The 21,264-nt window shown below is 58.0% G+C and overlaps 3 protein-coding genes across 10 annotated transcripts in view; all 3 read left to right on the forward strand.

The window, feature by feature from the left end:
* The window catches only part of MYO9B (myosin IXB), an 84,954-nt gene extending 74,105 nt beyond the window's left edge, over positions 1-10,849 (forward strand). For 4 of the 8 annotated variants that reach the window (XM_059389343.1, XM_059389340.1, XM_059389346.1 and 1 more), the window contains 16 exons: positions 1,301-1,434; positions 1,662-1,852; positions 3,096-3,194; positions 3,308-3,481; positions 3,581-3,622; positions 3,800-3,911; positions 4,764-4,837; positions 5,336-5,528; positions 5,618-5,746; positions 6,035-6,140; positions 6,393-6,524; positions 7,452-7,575; positions 7,994-8,041; positions 8,353-8,499; positions 9,199-9,322; positions 9,443-10,849. In XM_059389343.1, coding sequence (XP_059245326.1) covers positions 1,301-1,434; positions 1,662-1,852; positions 3,096-3,194; positions 3,308-3,481; positions 3,581-3,622; positions 3,800-3,911; positions 4,764-4,837; positions 5,336-5,528; positions 5,618-5,746; positions 6,035-6,140; positions 6,393-6,524; positions 7,452-7,575; positions 7,994-8,041; positions 8,353-8,499; positions 9,199-9,322; positions 9,443-9,858 — 2,245 coding nt within the window. In that variant the 3' untranslated portion in view covers positions 9,859-10,849. The remainder of the gene's footprint in view (positions 1-1,300; positions 1,435-1,661; positions 1,853-3,095; positions 3,195-3,307; positions 3,482-3,580; positions 3,623-3,799; positions 3,912-4,763; positions 4,838-5,335; positions 5,529-5,617; positions 5,747-6,034; positions 6,141-6,392; positions 6,525-7,451; positions 7,576-7,993; positions 8,042-8,352; positions 8,500-9,198; positions 9,323-9,442) is intronic. The other 4 variants (XM_059389344.1, XM_059389345.1, XM_059389342.1 and 1 more) reach the window with 3 other exon arrangements.
* Positions 10,850-12,256: 1,407 nt separating this feature from the next.
* On the forward strand, positions 12,257-15,374 carry USE1 (unconventional SNARE in the ER 1). Its single transcript, XM_059389349.1, has 8 exons — positions 12,257-12,423; positions 12,776-12,825; positions 12,974-13,052; positions 13,143-13,295; positions 13,802-13,814; positions 14,258-14,285; positions 14,579-14,753; positions 15,173-15,374. The coding sequence occupies exons 1-8, from the start codon at positions 12,283-12,285 to the stop codon at positions 15,353-15,355; spliced, it is 822 nt and encodes a 273-aa protein (XP_059245332.1). The 5' UTR covers positions 12,257-12,282; the 3' UTR covers positions 15,356-15,374.
* A 310-nt stretch (positions 15,375-15,684) lies between these two features.
* Positions 15,685-19,943, forward strand: OCEL1 (occludin/ELL domain containing 1). The gene is made up of 7 exons (XM_059388269.1): positions 15,685-15,694; positions 17,586-17,842; positions 18,191-18,388; positions 18,499-18,683; positions 18,891-19,056; positions 19,300-19,353; positions 19,532-19,943. The coding sequence occupies exons 1-7, from the start codon at positions 15,685-15,687 to the stop codon at positions 19,652-19,654; spliced, it is 993 nt and encodes a 330-aa protein (XP_059244252.1). The 3' UTR covers positions 19,655-19,943.
* The last annotated feature ends 1,321 nt before the right edge of the window (positions 19,944-21,264 follow it).

Genomic DNA, 21,264 nt, shown 5'->3' on the forward strand with positions numbered 1-21,264 from the left:
GGCTTGCAGAGTGCCCACCACTGTGGGGACGGACACCCCACCACCAAAACAAAGCCCCTCAAATCAGGGGGCTTCTAGCAACTGAAATTCACTTCTCACAGTCCTGGCGGCCAGGAGTCTGCAGTCAGGGTTTTGGCAGGGCCACCCCCTTGGAAGGCTCTAGGAAAGGGCACCCCTTGCCTCTTCCGGTTCCTGGGGGCTCCAGGCAGCCTCGGCCTGTGTCTGCACCCCCCATCTCTACCTGCATCTTCACATGACCTTCCTCTTTCCTCTCCATTCTTTTTCTGTCATAAGGATGACTACCTCATCTTGAGGTCTTAGTCTGTTTGGGCTGCTGTAACAAAAACCACCAGAGTAAGCGGGTTAAACTCTAGACATGTCTTCTGGGAGCTGAAAGTTCATGTTTGAGGCACCAGCAGACATACTGTGTGTTGGGGACCACATCCTGGTTCACGCATGGCATCTTCTCACTAGGGCATCATGTGGCAGGAATGGCAAGGGAGCTCCCCGGGACCCCTTTTGTAAGGGTACCAGTCCCATTATGGACCTCCCCCCTCATGACCTCATCACCCCAGTACCCTCACACTGAGGGTAGGACTTCGGCGTACAAATCTGGGGGGAGACAGACATTCAGAGCATGACACACAGTAACTTAGTCGCATCTGTAAAGACCCTTTTCCCAAATAAGGTCACACTCATAGGTCCTGAGCGTGAGCACATGGACACAGCTTTTGGGGGACACGCCATTCAGCACACAATTTGACATCCTTTCTTTCTGATTTTCTTTCTTAAAACTCAGGCCCATAAACACACGTAAAGGGGTAGAAGGTAGTTTTATTTCGGGTTGTTTTTTTTAATATGAAAACGGGGTTACGCTGTGATGTCTGTTCTGCATTTTGCCTTTTTTTTAATATTTAATTTTTTAAAGATTTTCTTTATTTGACACAGAGAGAGAGCTCACAAGTAGGCAGAGAGGCAGGCAGAGAGAGCGAGGGGGAAGCAGGCTCCTTGCTGAGCAGAGAGACTGATGCGGGACTCGATCCCAGGACCCTGAGATCATGACCTGAGCCAAAAGCAGAGGCTTAACCCACTGAGCCACCCAGGCGCCCCTGCATCTTGCCTTTTCACCTGACCTCCTGTCACGTCACACAAATCGATCTCATTTTTAGTAGCATCTCTTTCCGTGGATAACCAAGCAAAGGGTGACTTTTCTCTTTGTAGCAAGATGACCTTTCCTCCAGCCTTGCTTCCATTGTCCCCTCCCGAAGTTTAAGAGAAACTGCTTAACTTTCTCCTGCAGATCCACTTTTAAAAGACTTTTCTTACATAAGAATAAAGATAAAAAATCCAGCCTCGAGGGGGTGGAGGAAATGGAGAACACAGCGCCGGGGCACACCGCGCCAGAAGCCACCACCACCAAAAAGAACCTGGAAGGTTGGTTGCTGGGAGCCTCAGGGAGAGAGGGAAGATTTGCCGGGGTCCCTGGGAATGGGTGCTGGGCACAGGGTTTCGGGGCTGGTCCCGGATACCACCCCCCCAACTCCAGGGCGCTTTCCGGCTGCAGACCCCAGCTTACAACTAGGGCAGGGCCCTGGTTCTCTGTGTGGGGGGACCATGCATCCCCCAGAACCCACCTCCCCAGCTGCTCCTTTTTCCTCCAGCCTCCTTCAGCCACCAGCACCGCCACCCAGCAGGCGAGAAGCACGCTAAGGAACCAGGAGGCAAAGGGAAGAAGAACCGAAACCTCAAGATCGGCAAAATCACGGTGTCGGAGAAGTGGCGAGAATCTGTGTTCCGTAAGATCACCAACGCCAATGAGCTCAAGTACCTGGATGAGTTCCTGCTGAACAAGGTGGGCCATCCAGGGGCAGCTGCGGGGTCGCGGGGCTACGCACGGTCAGGCCCGGGCCTCCCCCAAAAGGGTGGTCAGCACCCAGCAGTTTGGGCTTCGAAGCTGCAGCAACCCAAGCCCTTAGTGTGCCAGGCACAGAACGTCCAGAGGCGCAGTTCCAATACAGAAAGTTCCAGAAACCAGATACTGCTTCCCAAACTTGATGTTAGCTCCTTTACTGCAGAATCCCACCTGAACTCACGGGAGAACGTTTGTCTAATGTTCACGTTGCTCACCAGGGATATTTACATTTTGTAGGAAAACACAGTGGGTCTTGAAGCACCTGGCTGGCTTGTTGGTAAAACATAAAACATGTGACTCTTGATCTCAGGATCGTGAATTCAAGCCCCACGTTGGGTGTACAGCTTACTTTAAGAAAGAAAAAAAAAGTCAGTGGGTCTGATCACAAGGGCTGCACAAAACTTGTAGAACAGTGTTAATATCCAGAGGGCCTGACTCTGGGACATGCCTGTCCTGAGGGCCTCAGGCAAGGGGCTGTGGCCCGGGCCAGCATCCTCTCCTGCACTACCTACCCAGAAAGTTCAGAATCTGCTGTTGGAAAGACACTTTGTGTGTTGTCTCCCCACATCCTTGGGGGGTGATTGCCCACTTCGTCTCACACTGGAGGAAACGGAAATGCCTAGAGCTGGGTGGGCACTGGACGTACTTGTGTCCCCCTCAGTGACCCCCAGGTCCTGCAGCTTCGCGGTGGCTCAGCCCTGGCCTTGAACTTATTTTAGGATACACTTTAACAAAATGCATTGATTGAGTGCTTAGTGTATACAGCAAAAGTGAATTGGTTACCACGGCACATATTTGGGGCATGGCTCAGGGTTAAGTCAAGCCTGTGTGTGGTTGGCAGAAGGGTCTCCAGGGACGACTGTGTCCCAGGGGACCAGTGGCTACACCTGCAGACATTTTTGGTTGTCCTGACTGGGGAATGTCCCTGGCATCTGGTGGGTGGGGGCCAGGGGTGCTGTTCAACACCCCCAAGGTGATCCAGCCCCCAATATGGGGTGTATGGTTTAAACCTGGACTGAAGGGACTGGAAAGATCAGGCAAGGATTAGCCAGAGAGCCTGGATTTTTTTTGCTGGGATCACAGGGGAAGCAGGAAGGACTCGGGACAGAGCTGAGCAGCAGGCAGTCAGATGCCAAGCCTGTGGTCACTCCGAGTCAGGGTGTCTTTCTCTCTCCTTCTCCAGATAAACGACCTGCGCTCCCAGAAGACTCCCATCGAGAGCTTGTTCATCGAAGCCACGGAGAAGTTCAGAAGCAATCTCAAAACCATGTACTCCGTCCCTGTATGTGCAGCCCCTGGCCCTGGGGAGGGCCCCTGTGGGGACCCCCGTACCCTCTCCAGGGCATCCCCCCACCGTCTCTCCATCCCACGGGGGTCACGCCTGCATCCCCGCAGAATGGGAAGATTCATGTCGGCTACAAGGACCTGATGGAGAACTACCAGATTGTCGTGAACAACCTGGCAGCCGAGCGGGGGGAGAAGGACACCAACCTGGTCCTCAACCTCTTCCAGTCACTGCTCGACGAGTTCACCCGCGGGCACACCAAGAATGACTTTGAGCCGCCCAAGGTTGGTGGTGCCGCCTTGGGGACAGTGGGGGGGGAGGGTGGCTGGAGGCACGTGTGCTCCCAGGGCCCTCACGGACTATGCCTGTGTGCTCCCTCACAGCAGAGCAAAGCTCAGAAGAAGAAGCGGAAGCAGGATCGCGCCGTGAGTATCTGTGCGCGTGCGCGCTTTGTGAAGACGCAGGTGTGAGCGTGTTTTCCCGCCCCGCCCTGGGGAACCCTGATTGTGAGCGTGAACCTCGGGCCTGAGGCGCCACAGGCTGCAGCGAGAGTGTGGAGGGGCCCCCCTCGCCACTCAGCGCCCTCCCCCGTGGCCCCCCAGGTCCAGCAGCACAACGGGCACGTGTTTGCCAGCTACCAGGTGAGCATCCCACAGTCGTGCGAGCAGTGCCTCTCGTACATCTGGCTCATGGACAAGGCTCTGCTCTGCAGCGGTGAGCGCTCCTGACCCCCCACCGTGCCCCTGATGCTCCACGACACCCCCTTGCCCCCCACCACATCCCCAGACTCCTCACTGTGCACTGGGGCCTTTACTCAAGCCACAGGATAAATATTTCTGGAACATTGCCCTGGCCATGCCTCTTCCACTTGGTCCTCCCACTGCCACCCTGGGGTAGATGCTGATTCTCAGCCCGCCCTAAGCCACCCTCCCCTCCACCCCCCACTGCGGCCCCTGCAGCCTGCCCTCCCCATGCCTACCTCCATAGTTTACCGCACGGCCTCCCTCCCAGCTTACGTGCACACAGTTCCTGCTCCCTGATCTGCCAGCGTCTCCCTAGACCCCCAGGGTCCCTCATGTGGTGACAGGCAAGGCCATTCAGCCGCAGAGGAACCCCGAGACACAGCCACAGCCCAGGCCAACCCAGCGGGCAGGAGGGTCTGGCCCTGGGCACAGTCAGGCAGATCTCCAGCGGTTGTGCGTTCCTGCCGTGATCACCTGGGGCACCTTCCCACCCAGGGCCTCCTGTCCCCTCAGTCCCTATCTGTGTCCCCCTATGTGCATCACAACTACTCAGGCAGTTGTCACCGTCCTGAGATAAGGACACTGGCCTCCCCCTTCTCTTTGGTCTCAGCTAGCTTTCTGTCTCAAGCCCCCCAAACCCCTGTTCCTGTCCCACTGGCCAGGCTGAGGCCAGTAGCGGTCACCAGCTGTGAACGTCTGCCCACATGCTTTCCCTGCCTGGGAACTGGGGCAGAAGCTCCTATGTCTCAAGTTTGGAAACCAGTCAGTGGGAACCCAGGTCCCCTGAGGCACCATCTGTGACCCACCCCCCATAACCTCCTAGTGTGCAAGATGACCTGCCACAAGAAGTGTGTGCACAAGATTCAGACCTACTGTTCCTACACGTGCGGGAGCAAGGTGAGCGCCGCCCGGGGGCGGGAACTTTCCAGACCGTCTGGGGGAGGCCATCCCAAGCAATGGGAGGAGAAGACGTGGTTGATGCGAGACCAAGGTTGGGTGTCAGGTAGGAGCAGGAAGCTGATAGAAAGGACTGGTCCGGGGCAGAGCACACCCCGGTTCTGTCAAAGCCCCTTGAGGCCCCCAAGGCAGGGCTGGGCTTCATCAGTGTGCATCTTAGACCCCCAGCCCTGCCCCTCCATCCTCCCGGTGGAGGGAAGCCTCCAGCTCTGTGCACAGGGGAGACCGAGTCCCAAGCACTAGGGCTGCAGTCGGAGCAGGACTGGCTGCCCTGAGGGAGCTGGGGCTGCTCCACAGGGGAGCCCCTGCCCCTCCCCGCCCAGCAGCCAGCAAGCTCACCTCCCCAGCCAGGTGCCCCCAGCAGCCTGCGGGGTGGCAGAGGGACAGGAAGGAGGAAGCCCACCCAGGAGGCCTGAGCCCTGCCTTCTGGTGTTGCAGAGCGAGCCAGGTGCCGAGCCAGGCCACTTTGGCGTGTGCGTGGACAGCCTGACCAGCGACAAGGCCTCCGTGCCCATCGTGCTGGAGAAGCTTCTGGAACACGTGGAGATGCATGGCCTGTACACCGAAGGCCTCTACCGCAAGTCGGGTGCTGCCAACCGCACACGGGAGCTACGACAGGCCCTACAGACAGGTGGGTGTCAGGGCGGGTGAGCTCGGCGGGGGTTCTCGGGCCCCAACCTCCTGCCCACACTCACCAGCCCCCGGCCGGCCTCCCTGCAGACCCCGCGGCCGTCAAGCTGGAGAACTTCCCCATCCATGCCATCACCGGCGTGCTCAAGCAGTGGCTTCGAGAGCTGCCTGAGCCCCTCATGACTTTCGCCCAGTACGGCGACTTCCTCCGAGCCGTAGGTGAGGCCCACGGCAGCCTTGGCGAGGGCGGGCGGGCAGGTGGCCGCAGTCCCGGCTTGGAACCACGAGCGCTCGCCAGGGCCAACCGGGGAGGCCCCGCTGAGAAACCCGGGCTCAAAGCAGCTGGACTGGCGCAGGTGCCTAGCCGAGGGCAGGGCCGAGATCCCTTCATGGCCCCATACCTTGCCACATGCCCGTCCCAGCCCCTACGCAGCGGGAGGCTCCCCTGCCCCCCGGGAACGTGTCGGGGCCGGGCCTACAGGTTGCTGATGCCCTGGGCCCCCCTAGAGCTGCCGGAGAAGCAGGAGCAGCTGGCCGCCATCTACGCCGTCCTGGAGCACCTGCCCGAGGCCAACCACAACTCGCTGGAGCGGCTCATCTTCCACCTTGTGAAGCAAGTGCCCGCTGCCTGCTCCCCGGGGCGGGGCTGGGGGTCCCCATCAAGAGCCCCGGCCCAGCATGCCTCGGGTTCGGCCCCAAGACCTGAGCCTGTGCCAGGAGGGTCTGGGGGAGACCCAGGCTCTCCTGTGGCGATCCCTCTCCGCCCATCCCAGCTCCAGGGGATGACCGCCCCTTCCCCACCCTGGGGCTCCGGCCCCGGGTTTGGGGGCTCCGTGGCCACCCCTAACTGCCGCTCATCATGCAGGGTGGCCTTGCTTGAGGATGTGAACCGCATGTCGCCCAGCGCTCTAGCCATCATCTTCGCCCCCTGCCTCCTGCGCTGCCCTGACAACTCAGACCCGCTGACCAGCATGAAGGACGTCCTCAAGGTCACCACGTGAGTGCTAGTGCCACCCCCAACCCCGACCCCGCCATGCTGCGTCTGCTCCAGCAGCTAGGGCATCCCTCCCAAGTGTTTCTGAGGCTAAAGAAAACAAGAGAAAAGGAAAATGACCCCCTCTCCAGTGGCAAGCCGAGGGGCAGATCAGGGAGCCTGATGTCCTTGGCCTCTGGCAGCAGCAAGGGTTGTCAGGAAAGCAGCAGCTGTCGGGGAAGTGGGGAGACACGGTCTTTCCTGACCCCTGTACCATCTTCAGAAGTTTTCAGAGTTCTTCAAAAGAACTCGGAGGTCGTCAGACCTCAGTGACTAAGAAGACACTGTTTAGGCCTCAGGCTGTAAAAATAAGAACCTGCCACTCTAGGTGGCTTTCCTGTGGCCCTGACACACCTGGGTGGCTGTGGGGTGTTGAAAGATTCGCTTCCAGCCTCTTCTAGCACCTTCTTTGCTCCCTTTCTCCTTGCGGGGTTGTGATGATGGAAAACCCTGAGTTGTGCCTGCCTCTCGCCCGCCACACTTACTGCTCACAGCGCACCTTCCAGAGCTCCAGGGGCAGGTCGTCTGCAGCCTCTGAGACACATCACCCAGCCTACCTGTTCTTCACACTTCCGTGTTGCCCCGCCCTGCAGGGGGACTGTGTGGGGCTGGCTTACTCTGGCCCATAGTGCTTGTGCTTCCTCCTTCAAACCGGGAGGCCTGTTGAGACAGGGCCTCAGGCTCAGAAAGGTGGAGTGAGCCACATGATGTCACACAGTATGCCGCCACAGGAGATGGGAGCCACAGCCCACGCTGTGTCCGTGGCCTTGCCTGGGCCCTGGGTCTCCATCTCGCGCCCCCATGCCCCAGGCTCCAGCCAGTGCCTCTCCAGACGCCAGGCCCTGACACTGGCCATCCTGCAGGTGGTAACTGAGTCCCTTTCTCCTGCAGCTGTGTGGAGATGCTCATCAAGGAACAGATGAGGAAGTACAAGGTGAAGATGGAGGAGATCAACCAGCTAGAAGCTGCAGAGAGCATTGCCTTCCGTCGCCTCTCCCTCCTGAGACAGAACGCTGTGAGCACGCTGGCCTTGGGTGCGGGGTGGGGTCTCACCTGGCTACCCCTTGCACGCCCTGTACACCCTAGGCCCCATGCCACCTGGCCAGGGGCCTCTTGGGAGCACGGTTGGGGGCCCGTTCCCCCACATCGGCTGAATGACCACCTTCCTCATTCAGCCTCCTGCCGACTGCCCTTCAAAGGGCAGCAGGGGACCGGTCATCCACTCGGGGACGGTTCGGGTCTTCCTCTGGCCTCTGCTACAGGGAAGAGTCTCCACCATAGAAGTGGCCCCACAGTGGGGATGGGGACTTAGCAGGGCAAGTCCTGGGCTCCCACGGGAGGATCCTGTCCTTGTCCCCGCAGTCCGATGTGGCTCAGTGCCCGTGTGGCGGTTGTGGCCCTGTGTGGTCACCCTCTGTTCGTCTCTTCCCCAGCCATGGCCTCTCAAACTGGGGTTCTCGTCTCCCTATGAGGGGGTCCTGGTATGTACACTTTCCACGGGCCCTCCCTGCATGTCTCCGGGCGCGGTGCATGCTGGGTTCCCCTCGTGCCCGTGGTCTCGTGGGGTAGACCGAGCATGTCCTAACCTCCCGGAAGTGCATGCTGGGGGAGGACCACTGCCTGCTGACCACCTGCACTGAGGACAACTAATCAGCCGAGCACCAGCCACTCTGTCCCCACGGGATCCACATGAGAACTAACCTCCTCTCCCCAAGCTGTTGACCCTCCCCAATGCCAGACCAGGCCCACCCCCCCAGAGGGGCCAGCCACACCTGCCACTTCTCTGTCGTAGAACAAGAGCCCCAAGGCCCGGGCGAGCAGTGGCGGCGGCCCAGAGGAGCTGGGGGTGCTGCCAGAAGAGGAGGTGCCCGGCGGCGACGAGGACCGCGAGAAGGAGATCCTCATTGAGCGGATCCAGTCCATCAAGGAGGAGAAGCAAGTGTCTCCGTCCCCTTCCTGTCCTTGGCGCTGCCATCGGGCCCTCCTCCCCAAGCCCGTTGGCATAGCCACCCTGGCTGTTAGAGGAGGCTGACCGGCTCGGCTCATTCCCACCACCTAGCACTTCCCTCACGGGGGGCTGCTGCCCTAAAACGCAGCCTAGGGCTGTTTAAACCCCCTGCTTGACCCCCAGGAGCCATGGTGGTCCACAGGGGGAAAGCGGGGGCAGCAGAGGGGTCATGCCCAAACTTTGTCTTGAAGTTGGTTTTAGCTAGGATGACCAATTAACCTGTCACTCAATCAAGATGTGAGTGTGCACAGGGATGCCATTAACATGATGCCAGGAGGACAGGTGTGACCTGGGCCACTTGGCCTCCCTAGTCCGAAGAACAGGGTAGAGCGCTCCGGGTAGAGGGCCCAACACTTGCAAAGGCCCTGAGGCAGGAGCCTATCAGTGGCTCAGTATAGGGCCAGGTGGCTGGCTTCCCTCAGCAGGCTGACCCAGCCCTCCCTGGACTTTCTCTGGACCAGGAGTGATTTGGGGATGGCTGCTGGGGGCGCTGAGGGCAAGGGCTCCCATCCAGGAAGAGGAAGGCCCATTCTGTCCCCTGCTGGCCTGGCACCCTTGTTGGGAGATCTTTCATCCTGGGAACAGCCTTGGACACCATGACCCCCTTCTCTGCAACCCCCCTACAGGGAGGACATCACGTACCGGCTTCCGGAGCTGGACCCTCGGGGCTCCGATGAAGAAAACCTGGACTCGGAAACATCGGCCAGCACGGAGAGCCTGTTGGAAGAACGGGCCGGGCGGGGGGCCTCAGAAGGTCAGTATTAAGGCAGCGTCTGCTTCTGTCCTTCCCGTGTCCACCGCCGGCAGGCCCTGGGGCAAGGGTCCATCTTCAAGCCCCGAAGCTGCAGTAACCCTGCCGTCTGTCTCTCAAAAGGGCCCCCCGCGCCTGTTCTCCCCAGCCCCGGCGCGCCCGCCCTGAGCCCCCTCCCCGTGGCAGCCGCCCCTCCACGACGAAGGCCGTCGTCCTTCGTGACGGTCAGAGTGAAGACCCCCCGGCGGACCCCCATCATGCCCACCACCAACATCAAGCTCCCACCTGGCCTGCCCTCCCACCTCCCCGGCCGGGCACCGGGTGCCCCAGAGGCTGCTGCCCCCGTGAGGCGCCGAGAGCCGCCCGCCCGCCGCCCGGACCAGGTACACTCGGTGTATGTCACACCCAGCACTCTCCTGCCCGTGCTGGGCACGCGGGAGCCCCCGGACGAGGACGACCGGCCTCCTGGGGCCAAGCGGAGGTACTCAGATCCCCCGACCTACTGCCTGCCCCCCACCTCGGGCCAGGCCAATGGCTGAGGGCCCCCAGAGCCAGAGTCCCCGCGAGTCCCAGCCTGAGCTGGGCACCAAGCTGCAGAGCCTGCGTTTGGCTGAGAAGGATCCCGAACGAGAAGCTCCAAGACAATGTGAGGTGGGCACTAGCCCCACGTGCAGAGGCCAAGCAGGGAGAGGCCAGCCAAGGCCTGGCCGCCCTTGCTGAGCCCCCAACACTGCACAGACGCACCCACCCAGAGCACCAAATCACGGTGGGTGGCCTGGCATCTCCCACCTCCCTTTTTGTTTTATATGGTAACTGTTTCTTTGTGCGTGGTTTACATAACTTTAAACTGTAACAGCCTTAACAAGAGACCAAATTGTTTTTTATACATGTATGTACAAACTTTTATATTAACGCCCTTCCTCTCCCTTATAACCTGGACTTGAGTCTTCAGAGCAAAGCCTGCATGGCCAGTGCATGTCGGGGCCTCAGACCTGCACTGAGGACGGCCCGGGGCCCGCAGTCTGAGGCCTGGGGCCTTGCATGGGGGATTTGGACCCAGGGGGCCCCTGACAGCCCCAGGCGTGTCTCGGATGCATCCTCCGTCCCGCATCTGAAGGAGTGTCGGAGCCTCGGTGGGGATCAAGGCTGGTGGCTGGAGTCAGGACACAAGGTGGCCAGCAGCCTCCACCTGCAGCACCACAGACCTCACATCCCGGGGAGACGTGAATGTGGCCGTCACTCTTCTGTCTGCCAAGCCCCAGACTCAGGAGGCCAGAGGAGGCAACCCTCGGCACACTGTCCTCTCCACGTGGCCAACAGGAGCCGTGACTCAGGACCACTCACAAGCAGGGAGGGCAAGGCCTGGGGCTGGACATTCCTGCTGGTCAACGGGGACAGGCTGGGGATCTCCAGAGCTGGGCTCCCCCCACCCCCAGGCTTGGCTCACTCCCCAGACACACGGCCACGGGTGTGGGACGAGAGGTGCCCCAGGTGCTCCACAAGCCGTGCAAAAATAAAAAGTGCCTGAAAGGTGTGTGTATGCAAGTCCTGCTCGGACTGGGTTCAGAGTCCGTCAGAGGAGGAGGAGCTGGCTGGTGGCGGTCCACCCTGTGATCTCGGGCAAGAGCGGTGCAGGGCGGGGGGCTGTGCCCCTGGACTGGGAGGACCTGCCTTGATCTTCCAGGCAATGCTGCTGTTGGAATTTCGCATGGAGTCCTCACTTGAGGGGTGCGCCTGCTGCAGGTGCTTGTTATTGATCTGGAAATGGAGGGGGGAGGTTTGGCAAAGAGCCTCTTGTCCTGAGCTGCTCCTGTTGCCGTTTCAGCACCCAGCTTCTCCCCAAAGCTAGGGCTTAAATGTCAGCTACATAGGCCATCTCCCTGTGAAGGGATCAGTTCCTGGTGGGCCCATTAGGGCCCAAAGCCACACACCTCCAACTATCCCCTCTCGGACCAGCTCCCAGGCTGCAATCAGATGGGCAGTTGCGGGAACCTGCTGGCAGGCAGGGCCCATGGGGCAGGGGTTGGGGGGCAAGGAAGAACCCAAGTCCAGATGACACATGAGAGAGAGCTGGGAGACTTCTCCAAGGCCACACGTTTGGGATGGAGTAGGGCTGGGATTCGGAGCCTGCCCCATCTGCCTCCAGTGACCCCCCTTCATCCACCCTGAGTTTAGTCTCCTACATAGTGTTTTGCGAGGACACCAGGCCCATGTGGGACCAGGACACAGGTGACACGAAGGGTAGGAAGATGGATGAGTGCTGCAAGCCAGGCTTCAGTCCCTCTGAAGCTCCAATCCTTACCCTGTCCTCTGCAAGCATAGGGGTCAGGGGAGGTTGCAGGATGGGCCTCATCTGCCTGGGGACTTGGGGGGCGAGGGATTCTCTCCAAGAAGGTCTGGGCGTTAGGGGTGACCCTGCCCCACCTCTCACCCCCAGAGCTAGCTAATATCCGCCCCCCTCCCACAGGCAGGTTTTGTCATACCACCCGTTTCCCAAAGAAGGGACGACCCAAAAAAGTTAAAACTTCCTTAGGGCCACTGCGGGGGTGGCGGAATCAGACCCGGAAGCTCATAAACACAAACTCTGGATGGGCCCCTAAGCCTTGGGATTCCTTAGTGCCGGGCCCGTACCCCGGGAAGAACCGGGGGAGGCTGCCTGAATACGGAAGAGCACCATGGGAAGAACCCAAGAAAAAGCGGGTGCAGGGGAATTTTGAGCAGGAGGAAAGGAATAAGGCGAGGACCTATTGCTCACGGCCTTGACACCGTAGGACCGGTCCTTTTAACCCTTCCGGAAGGGTTAAGACGTTTAAGGGGAAAACGCGATTCCGCCCTGAGTAACACAGACAGGACTGTGCCTCTCCCTGAAACAAAACCTTAGCTCCGCCCCAAAGATGCAATAGTGAAAGAGGCGGACGCGCCCGGAAGAAGCCCAAACGAGGGCACTTCCGCCCTTTTCCAAGATGGCGCCAGCGGAAGGGGCAGGATACCGCCGAGAGATGATGGCAGCGTCGAGGCTGGAGCTGAACCTGGTGCGGTTGCTGTGCCGCTGCGAGGCGATGGCAGCGGAGAAGCGGGACCCGGAAGAGTGGCGTCTGGAGAAGGTGAGGGAAATCTGCACTGTCAAGCAGAGCCCGACTCCCGGGCTGCGGCTTCCGCAGCTAGCGGCCACCGGGCCCTACTCCCCAGACCCAACGGCCGTTCTTGACCACGCCCCTTCCGGCCGGTTCCGCCACGTTCACCTGCAGCTCCCGCCCCATTCCCTCGAGTTCAACTAGCTCCGCCTCCCTGGCACGTGGCTCCTCCCCTTTCAGCCCAGGGGGGTCCCTCCCCGTCCTGGCTCCGCCCCCTTCTGGCTCCGACGCCCCCCACTCCTTACCCTCACCCCCACTTCGAACAGGGCAGGGAGGAGAGGGCTTGGCAGACCAGGCTTACATCCCTGCTTTCTCTCCCCAGTACGTGGGAGCCCTCGAGGACATGCTGCAGGCCCTGAAAGCCCAGCCAAGGTGAGTGCTAGTGGCTACAGGGGCTCCAAATCTGGGATGGGCCAGGACCGGCTCCTGATGGGGAATCCCTGGACGCCAGCCCTTGCTGAGACCCTTCCTGGAACTAGGGACGGTGGACAGGTTTTCTTTTCCTCTTGTCGCCTTCCAGCAAACCAGCCTCTGAGGTGATCAATGAATATTCCCGCAAGGTAGATTTCCTGAAGGGGATGCTGCAGGCAGAGAAGCTGGTGAGCCTGGATGCTCTACTTCCTCAACCCTCATAGCGCTCACCTGCCCAGGACCTGCCCCTGTGGTGACCCCTTCTCCCTCTTCTGCAGACCTCCGCCTCAGAGAAGGCACTCGCCAACCAGTTTCTGGCCCCCGGCCGTGTACCAACCACAGCCAGGGAGCGGATACCCGCCACAAAGACGGTGCACCTGCAGTCGCGGGCTCGGTACACCAGCGAAATGAGGAGTGAGCTGCTAGGCACGGTAGGGCTTCCTCCCTGGGTCCTGGGAACCCTTTGGTTAGGGACAGTTTCGTGCCTGGGTGTAGCCGGAACAACAAATGGTGGCTGGTGCAGGGACCTTAGGGGGCCCAACAGCCTCTGCCCTGGGCCGGCAGTCTGCTTCCTGACAGGCCAAGCCGGGATTTTTCTAGATGTGTAGGAGTTTGGTCTAAGGCAAAAATGGTACCTATCTAGTTAAGCCCCAGAGTTGGCCCAAAGCAACAGAGACAAGTTTGACACAGATAGATGACTTTATCTCGTCTTGCCACAGATAAACGAGTTTTTCCATTTGTAAAATGCAACAGCAAGTGTCTTCTTAAGCATTTTATGTGGATCATAATCAAAGTATGAAAAAACTGAGGTCCAGAGGTCATTCATGGGATTTTCCCGGGGCACCAAATGAGTGGTGGGGGGATGTTCTGAGAGCTGAAAGGGCAGTTTTGGGGGAGGACAGGTAGGTGACTTCATGCCTCTCTCTTTTTCCCATAGGACTCTGCTGGAGGTGAGCTGCCCTAAAGAAAATAGGACTTGATGCTTACTCGTTGTGCTGCCTCACATTCCTCACCTGGCTCCCCAAAGGTCTCCCACAGCCCAGGGAGCATAGCCTCAGGGGCAGTCACTTAGTTATACCTGATGGGGGTACCAGGACAGAGGAGCTGCGCCCCAGAGAAAATAAAGCTGGATACTCCCAGGCCACAGGGCCAAGGTTAGACCAGCAGAAGGGACCTGGAGCCTGGGGGAACCCAGGTAGGGGTAAGGGAAAACTTCTTAAAAGAGAGGGCTTTTGAGCTAGGGCTTTGAAGCATGATCAGGAGCTCACCAGCGGCAGACTGGACAAGAAATGGCATTATGAGTAGCAGACACATCACAGGCACTGAATGATCAGGAAGCCGGGAAAATAGGAAACCAATCTTCTCCTTCCTGCTTGGTATTTTTCGCTTCCAGAGCCCCAGCTGGATGTGAGGAAGAGAGTGTAAGTGTCTTCAGCCCTTGGGTAGCACTGGGGGGTGGGGGTGGGGCCGGGTGGATGGAGGAATCTAGGGCCACTATAGCACCTACCACAAGGGCCCCCACAAGCCTCTGAACCACTGATCAGAAGCCCCTTCTGCGGCTGCTCTTCCTAAACGCCAAAGCAAAAAAGGGGAAATGGAGCCCCAGGGAGGGCAGCAGCTAGAGCCATACTCTCTGGGTTGCTTGGGAACATGTTGGTCTCTTACCCTCCCCCACTCCATCTCATGCCTCCCGTCCACCCACGTGTGAGGTCAGCGGGGTGACAGGGCCCAGACCAGGGGATGAGAAGCAGTCGGCAGCCGAGCTGGACCTTGTCCTGCAGCGACATCAGAACCTCCAGGAGAAGCTGGCAGAAGAGATGCTAGGCCTGGCCCGAAGCCTCAAGACCAACACGCTGGCTGCTCAGAGTGTCATCAAGAAGGACAACCAGGTGGGAGGGCGGTCTTCCCCGGACATCAGAAAAGGCTTCCTGGCCCAGGGGCATTGTGGCCAGGGCTTTGCTGCATGACAGAAGTTGGACAGGGGCGCCTGGGTGGCTCAGTGGGTTAAGCCTCTGCCTTCAGCTCAGGTCATGATCTCAGGGTCCTGGGATCGAGCCCCGCATCAGGCTCTCTGCTCAGCGGGGAGCCTGCTTCCCCCACCTCTCTCAGCCTGCCTTTCTGCCTACTTGTGATCTCTGTCTGTCAAATAAATAAATAAAATATTTAAAAAAAAAATAGAAGTTGGACAGAAGGCAGAGGTGGAATTCCCAGCCGAGGGCACAGTACCAGCCAGGGCCTAGAGAGTCCACTTGCCCCCAGGTGGCAGGGAGAGGCCACACTCTGTTGACACTCCCTGCCTCCCCCACAGACCCTGTCGCACTCCCTCAAGATGGCCGACCAGAACCTGGAGAAGCTGAAGACCGAGTCGGAGCGGCTGGAGCAGCACACACAGAAGTCCGTCAACTGGCTGCTCTGGGCCATGCTTATTGTCGTCTGCTTCATCTTCATCAGCATGATCCTCTTCATCCGCATCATGCCCAAACTCAAATAAAGGCCTGTCCCGGCCCATGCGGGCTGTCTTCTGTCTGCTCCCCCGCCGTGTCCAGGGGCATCCTTCGGGGCGGGCAACAACACAGGAGGGTCTTTGGACGTTCCTGAGAGCAGAAGAGGAAGCTCAGTCTAGGTGGGGCAGTGGGGCAGTGACCCAGCGAACTCCCCCCCCACCTGGATTCCTCTGCCCCGGTTCCCACCCCACATGGGGAAAGGCCAGGGCCCAAGAAGCCACAGGAGGCCCCAGGCCGGTAGAATCAGAGCCAAACACAGAACCTTCAGCCCTGTGCTGTTGGGGTGCGGCTAGAGGGTGGGCGGAGAAATGCGGCTATGTTTGGAGGTCAGCCTGGAGGAGGGAGCATCAAGGCTGGGCCTTCCTTGAGACTGAAGGTGACAGTTCAGAGGTGGGACTTAGTACAGCTGCCACCTGAGCTCTCAGGAAACTAGAGGCTTCACCAAGTCATTCAACAAACATGTGAGGGTCTGTGGAAACTCTGCCCTGCCAAGCTCATAGCCTGATCATTTCAGATGAGAACTGAGTGGGCACTACTCCCGAGGTGGGACCCTGGAAGAGGTCCTAGAGTGGGAGTCCTGGGAGAACCACTGGTCCTGGGCTCTGCTCACCCTCACTCCAGATGATGAAGGTGAAGCCTATGAAAGGGGGGTGACCAAGGGAGTTCAGTGAAGGAGGCTGGGCAGGTGACAGGAGCACAAGGGTGTCCCAGACCCATGGGAGTGTGAGTGGGCAATACCGGGACCCCTGTCAACATTGGTGTAGAAACACCAAGTATCTTTATACCAAGTATCACCAAAATCTTTATTTTTTAAAAGATTTTATTTATTTATTTGACAGAAACCACAAGTAGACAGAGAGGCAGGCAGGGGTGGAGGGGAAGCAGGCTCCCTGCTGAGCAGAGAGCCTGATTGGGGGCTTGATCCCAGGACCCCAAGATCCTGATCCAAGCCTATGGCAGAGGCTTAACCCACTGAGCCACCCAGGCACCCAAGTAAAGCTTCTTATAAGCTCTAATGGCAACCTTTAATAGGTCTTAAGGGCATCCCGCTGGTTCAGTCAGTACAGATGCAACTTTTGATCTCAGGGATGTAAGTCCAAACCCCACTTTGGGTGTAGAAATTACTAAAAATCTTTGAAGAAAAAAGTAGATCTTAACAAGGCTCACTCACACTTAAGATGCAGAGATGGTTCAATAGGAAAGTTTTTTTTTTAATATTTTTATTTATTTATTTGAGAAAGATGGAGAGAGCATGACAGCAGGGAAGGTCAGAGGGAGAAGCAGACTCTCTGCAGAGCAGGGATCCCGATGCGGAACTCGATTCTGGGACTCCAGGATCATGAACTGAACCAAAGGCAGTCGCTTAACCCACTGAGCCACCCAGGCGCCCAGGAAGTTTGTTAATAGCCACATTAATGCATCAGGAAAGAAAATCATAGGGTGAAATGGTACATTGTACTGTTCAAAAATCTATCACTCAACATCTCAATAAACAATAAGCAAGATAGATATTTTCCTCACTTAACTGCAAAATCTCAAGCCAAGCATTGAACTTAATGAACAAACGCTGGCAATTCTGCCATCAAAGAGAGGAAGGTAGAGATGATGCCCACAGTCCACCTGACTCCCCAAAAGACAACATGGTCTGGAGTGCTTGTCAGTACAACTGGACAAGAAAGATCAGACTGAAAAATGGAAAAAAAAAAGGAGGGGGGCAAAGTTCTTTGCAAGTGATACAATTATATGAGAAACCCAAACTAACTTAAAAAAAAAAAGCTATGTAAACAGGAGAATTCAGTAAAATATCAAGGGGCTTAATGAATATTTAGTTTCCTACATGGGGGGTGGGGGGCAAAAAAGCCTGTAAAATGTATCGGACGGTCTCACCTGTAACAGTGAAAGAAGATGCACTACTTGGTTAAACTACATCCTTGGCATACAAAGAGCTCCCAAAAACAAACAAGAAAAAGAAAACGTGCAGGAAAAGAAAGACAAATCATCTCTGAACTTTTCTCACATCAGATTAGTCAAGAATTAAAACTTCGAAGATACACTTGCGGGAAACTGTAATGGCACTGGAGTTAGCAAGAGTGGGGAAAACCGTTTTCTCCCACAACTGGTCAGAGCATAATAATCTAATGATTAAGGAAATATGTTAAAAATATAAAAACCACCTCTTTCTCAGGCCAGAAACACCCAAGGGTCAGAGAAGGTGAGTCAGCAGCTCCAAATACACAACAAATACGTCCGGTCCCGTCCGGTTGGACTCGAACCTGGCTTCAAAAGCGGATACACTTCCCTTAACGCTGGGTCCCGCCCCCTCGCCGCCAACCCCGCCCAATCTCCCTAGGCCCCGCCCCGCCCTGTGGACCGACCCCGCCACTTGGGTCCAGCCTTTGAAGTTAACGCACAACACAGACTCAGGCGCCTCTGAGGCAGCGGATCCAAACCCGGAGACCCGGACGCTGGGACAGGTAAACCCGGAAGGGAGCAGTCCGTGCGGCCCGCAGCTGGGGCGGAGGTCCTGGGGGACCTCTCAGGGGGTGGGCTTCACGGGCCCTAGCAGGCGAGGCTGCGGCAGCGCAGGGGTTAACTAGGGGCGGGGCCACCCAGGATACACGGTGGCGTCACGGGCGTCGCACCTTCCGGGTTACGCAGCCGGGGGCGGGCTGCTCTGAGAGCCAATCGGGTGCGTCTATGCAAATAGAGGCGGAGCTAGAGATCTCGCTAGTTGCGGAAGAGTTGGCCGCTCCGGGGCCCACCTCCCCGTACGTCCTCCAGCCTTCCCCGCCTCCAGGCGCGCCCCTCTCTGGTGCCCACAGGCAGCTCGCCGACTGACCCCCCCATGCGGGGGCCACGGCGCCCCCCGCAGGACCCGCTCGTCGCCCCGGGGACGCCCGAGCGGCGCCTCGCTGAGGCCGATGCCCACCCGGGAGACCACCAAGACCCGCGGCTGCCGGGGGGACCTGCAGACCCGCCCTCCTGGCCCTGGGCCCCCGGTGAGTCTGAACGGGAGGAGGGTCCCCAGGCCAAGCCTAAGCAAGAGATTCATTCCCGCCAGTTTGAGGGATTCCGGCTTCCCCAAACCAACCATGATACCTGCGGCACCCGCAGCGATTGGTGCCTCCAGGCCGGGAAACCAGCGCCCCCCCGCGCTCTGCGCGAGCGTCAACCAGGAGCGCACAGGGCAAAGCCCAAGAAGATTGTATTTGAGGATGAGCTGCCCTCCCGGTCCCCCTTGAGCACCAACAAGTCTATTGAAGCCATCCCCAGGGGGCATATGCGAAGGCCTCACCTAGTGCCCGACTATGAGCTGTGAGTGTTCCTGATGCCCGGGAACAGGGAAGGGGCCTGAGGTTGGGGCTTTGACAAATGAATAAGAGTTTACTAAATAGTACAAGAGAAAAGGGGCATTTGGGGCAGGGAGTCCAACATGGGCAAAGAACAAATTAAAATGATCGGGGGGAAAGGGATGGGTTATTTCCACTCACACTCACTGTCTGCCCCACTTTAACCCTGCAGTAAGTACCCACAAGTGAGCAGTGAGAGGGAGCGGAGCTGCTATGCTGCCGTGTTCCAGGACCAATACACAGAGTTCTTGGAGCTCCAGCGGGAGGTGGGCTCTGCACTGGCAAAGCTCCAGCAGCTAGAGACCTTGCTGAACTCACTGCCCAAGCCCCAAAGCCAGGTCAGCCCCAGCAGAAACATCTGCCCCACAGCCTTCCAGGTGGTGGACTCTGGCCTCTGGGACACTGGCCGGGTCGGGGTCTCTGGGCCCCTGCCTCTTCTAGGCTGGGTGGGGGCCACAGCATAGGGGCTGAGATCAGCCCTGGAGGTCCTCATTAGATGGGTCACTTTGTCTGAGCCTCAGTTTCCCCATCCCTCCTTGGATTCAGCATTCTCTGAGCCCCACCCCCTTCTCCACTTGCAGAAGGAAGCCCAAGTTGCTGCCCGTGTCTGGAGGGAATTTGAGAAGAAGCAGACGGTAAGTTGTGTCCGCTGAGTCCCACAGGCTGGCCTTTGTACCCCTGACCCTCGCATGAGCTCAGGGTACCCAGTTTCAAGGAAAGAAAACTGAGGCCCAGAGAGAAAGAGGCAAAGGGTTAGCCACTGAGGCTCAAAGTACCCCATGGACTTTCCTGGGTCTTGCTGGACTTTCCCAGGACCGCAGCTTCCTGGACAAGCAGGCTCGCTGCCACTACCTGAAGGGCAAACTGAGGCACCTCAAGAAGCAGATTCAGAAGTTCGATGAGCAAGGAGACTGCGAGAGCTCTGTGTACTTCTGAGTGCCCTGGCGGACAGGCAGAGGGACACATCGGGTGGCGGTTCCACCTTGCCCTCGCCTCTTCTCCTACCTCCCGGCTTTAGCTCCTGCTTTTACCTGCTCCTGGGGTAGCTTTGGCAAATGCCTCAGCCTTTGAGACCCAGCTCTGATGGTGCCTCCTCCGGGAATCCGTCCCAGGACCTCCTCAGGGACCAGCAACCCAGAGTCCAGATTTCAGCCCATCCCCTGCAAGCAGGTCTTGCCCACGTCTCTATCTCAGTGTAATAAACATTTATGAAATGCCTACTGTGTACAGCTGCTCAACACTCCTGGGTTCATTCGGTTGTCGCCAAAAAATTGTTCTCCCATTTTCCCAAGTTAAAAATAGAAGTTCAAGGAAAGGGACTTATCCCAGGAGGATGTGAACTTTTGTCTGTCCAGAGGGTTCTCTCTCCACCCAGAGCCTCACCCATGGCCTTCTGGTGGGAAGCTGAGGGGCCGACACCCAGCATTACTTAACCTAGCCAGGCTTGGGCTGGGGGAGCTCCAGGAGCCAAAAATATCCAGTAACTGGGGCGCCTGGGTGGCTCGACTGGTTGAGCATCTGTCCGGTTTCAGCTCAGGTCGTGGTCTCGGGGGTCATGTGATCAAGCTCTGCCTTGGGCACCGGGCTCAGTGGGGAGTCTGCTTCTCCCTCTTCCCCTCCCTCTGCTTTCTCTTGCTTTCTCTAAAATAATTAAATAAATCCTTAAAGAAAAAGCTTCCAGTAACAGAGGGAGGGCTGGCTGAGGACCCTCCCTAGTCTTGGTTAGTGGGCATCCTATGGAATTCCTTTGGCAGGACACTGGGGACTTCCTGAAGGGGGCACACTCAGCCCAAGAGACCCGCTGGATTCCCTAATGCTGACGCCATCTGAGCCTTAAAAATCAGTTCTCCCGGGGCATGGCAGGCTGAATGGTGGCTGACTCCAGGGTCACAGCTCTTAGGCCTGGCTCTGTAGGAGAGTCCTGTGGTGCCCACTCCATGCCCATCTGAGACTGGGTGGGTGGGGCACTGGTAGGGGCAGGCTCCCCATGGGGGGCCTTTTGACAGTTTTTGTTTTTTTGTTTTTTGGTTTTTTTTAAAGATTTTATTTATTTATTTGACAGACAGAGATCACAAGTCGGCAGAAAGGCAGGCAGAGAGAGAGAGAGGGAGGGAAGCAGGCTTCCTGCGGAGCAGAGAGCCCGATGCGGGGCTCGATTCCAGGACCCTGAGATCATGACCCGAGCCGAAGGCAGCAGCCCAAACCACTGAGCCACCCAGGCGCCCCCTTTTGACAGTTTTTTAAAGATTGTATTTATTGGGGCACCTGGGTGGCTCAGTCATTAAGCGTCTGCTTTCGGCTCAGGTCATGATCTTGGGGTCCTGGGATTGAGCCCCACATCGGGCTCCCTGCTCAGTGAGAAGCCTGCTTCTCCCTCTCCCACTCCCCCTGCTTGTATTCCCTCTCTGGCTGTGTCTGTCTCTCAAAAAATAAAATCTTAATTAACAAGTAAAGTCTTTATTTATTTGAGAGAGAGAGGGAGAACACAAGTTGGTGGGGAAGGAGGAGAGGCAAGAGAGAAGCAGACTCCTTGCTGAGCGCAGAGC

The sequence above is a fragment of the Mustela nigripes genome, chromosome 2 (assembly GCF_022355385.1).
Source record: "Mustela nigripes isolate SB6536 chromosome 2, MUSNIG.SB6536, whole genome shotgun sequence".
Lineage (NCBI taxonomy): Eukaryota > Metazoa > Chordata > Mammalia > Carnivora > Mustelidae > Mustela > Mustela nigripes.

What these genes read in the sequence shown, in the direction of transcription:
- OCEL1 (XM_059388269.1), top strand. An exon ending in CTAGTGCCCGACTATGAGCT is followed by an intron (nt 18,684 to 18,890) that starts GTGAGTGTTCCT and finishes TTAACCCTGCAG; the next exon opens with TAAGTACCCACAAGTGAGCA. An exon ending in TGCCCAAGCCCCAAAGCCAG is followed by an intron (nt 19,057 to 19,299) that starts GTCAGCCCCAGC and finishes CTCCACTTGCAG; the next exon opens with AAGGAAGCCCAAGTTGCTGC.
- USE1 (XM_059389349.1), top strand. Translation starts at nt 12,283, where the DNA reads ATGGCGCCAGCGGAAGGGGCAGGATACCGCCGAGAGATGATGGCAGCG. An exon ending in AAGAGTGGCGTCTGGAGAAG is followed by an intron (nt 12,424 to 12,775) that starts GTGAGGGAAATC and finishes TTCTCTCCCCAG; the next exon opens with TACGTGGGAGCCCTCGAGGA. An exon ending in CTGGATGTGAGGAAGAGAGT is followed by an intron (nt 14,286 to 14,578) that starts GTAAGTGTCTTC and finishes GTGTGAGGTCAG; the next exon opens with CGGGGTGACAGGGCCCAGAC.